Raw genomic sequence first — 1,052 nt, 5'->3', positions numbered from 1 at the left:
ATGATTCCCACACTGCTTTTCCCAGTCGGCAAATTCTGGCCAACACTTACACATTCTCTTCCTGGATCCGCCCAGCTTACTGATGCCTTACTTAAGACGATGAACTTCTTCCAAAGCAGTCCCTCCGTAGTCCCCAACAATGACTTTGTCAACTTGAAGGATGTCTTCACTAAGGAAGCTTTGGACCTTGTCGAGTTATCTGATGATGAAAGGACCCCCCATGATAGATTCAAATATCACATTAATGCCATACTCCCAAGCACACCAACTCTGACTATCGACAAAACTTTCATTGCTGACAATGCTCCCTCCTGGCCCACTCGTTTTGGACCACAAATTCCGGGCGCCATCTGCCCCACTGAGATCTTAGTTCAAAACACCAGGGCCACTGCCTAAAGCCCCTGATGCTGGTCATGAAACACGCCGCCGGCTGCTTATACTTCCCCTTTCACAGCACTTCAATATCAGCCTCAGAAGTCCCGCCCACATAAACTGAAGCAGCAGAAGGTACGAACCGATTCATCACTGGACCAAGTGTGCTGCTCATTGCAGTTTGTTAGAGCCCCGTGGTCACATACTACATGCAACAGCATCGCGCGTTCCCCCATCCAGCAACACGCCAACAGGACTGGTCAGTACCGTTTCAGCGACAGCCCGGTCCACCCATGAAGGCTCGTATTGTGCCTGCGATTCCAGCTGCTACCACCACCTACCTCGCCGACGCACGTCCTGATACCTCTAACATCTTGCGTTCGCCCACCGCGGCTTTACTACTCACTAAAACGCCAAGAACCACGGCCGTTACGATAGCCCATCATAGTCACGGGCCACAAGCCGACGAGAGTAATACAGCACATCAAGAAATGACAGTTTCCACAACGCTATCAAACAACACCACTTCACGATACTCAAGACGGAGCACAAAGGACGCTACGACGCTTTTGCAACGTTCGCGACAGCCGACACTAACCGCCCACTGGGAATGCGATAATAGTCCACGACTTTCAAGACTTCATCAGGAAAACCCTCCCTCGACAAATTATGTTAAATAA

The 1,052-nt window shown here is 50.4% G+C and overlaps 1 protein-coding gene across 1 annotated transcript; it reads left to right on the top strand.

Moving 5' to 3' along the window:
• Window positions 1–1,052, top strand: BJ212DRAFT_1478290 (uncharacterized protein; the record flags this gene model as incomplete). The annotated part of the gene is made up of 3 exons (XM_041339686.1): window positions 1–369; window positions 469–507; window positions 561–1,052. 3 exons carry the CDS (start codon window positions 1–3, stop codon window positions 1,050–1,052), a joined length of 900 nt encoding a protein of 299 aa, XP_041195411.1.

This window comes from Suillus subaureus, assembly GCF_016647635.1.
Source record: "Suillus subaureus strain MN1 chromosome Unknown BJ212scaffold_8, whole genome shotgun sequence".
NCBI lineage: Eukaryota > Fungi > Basidiomycota > Agaricomycetes > Boletales > Suillaceae > Suillus > Suillus subaureus.
The sequence above is the reverse complement of the archived record's forward strand: the minus strand, read 5'-3'. Positions and strand labels throughout refer to the sequence as shown.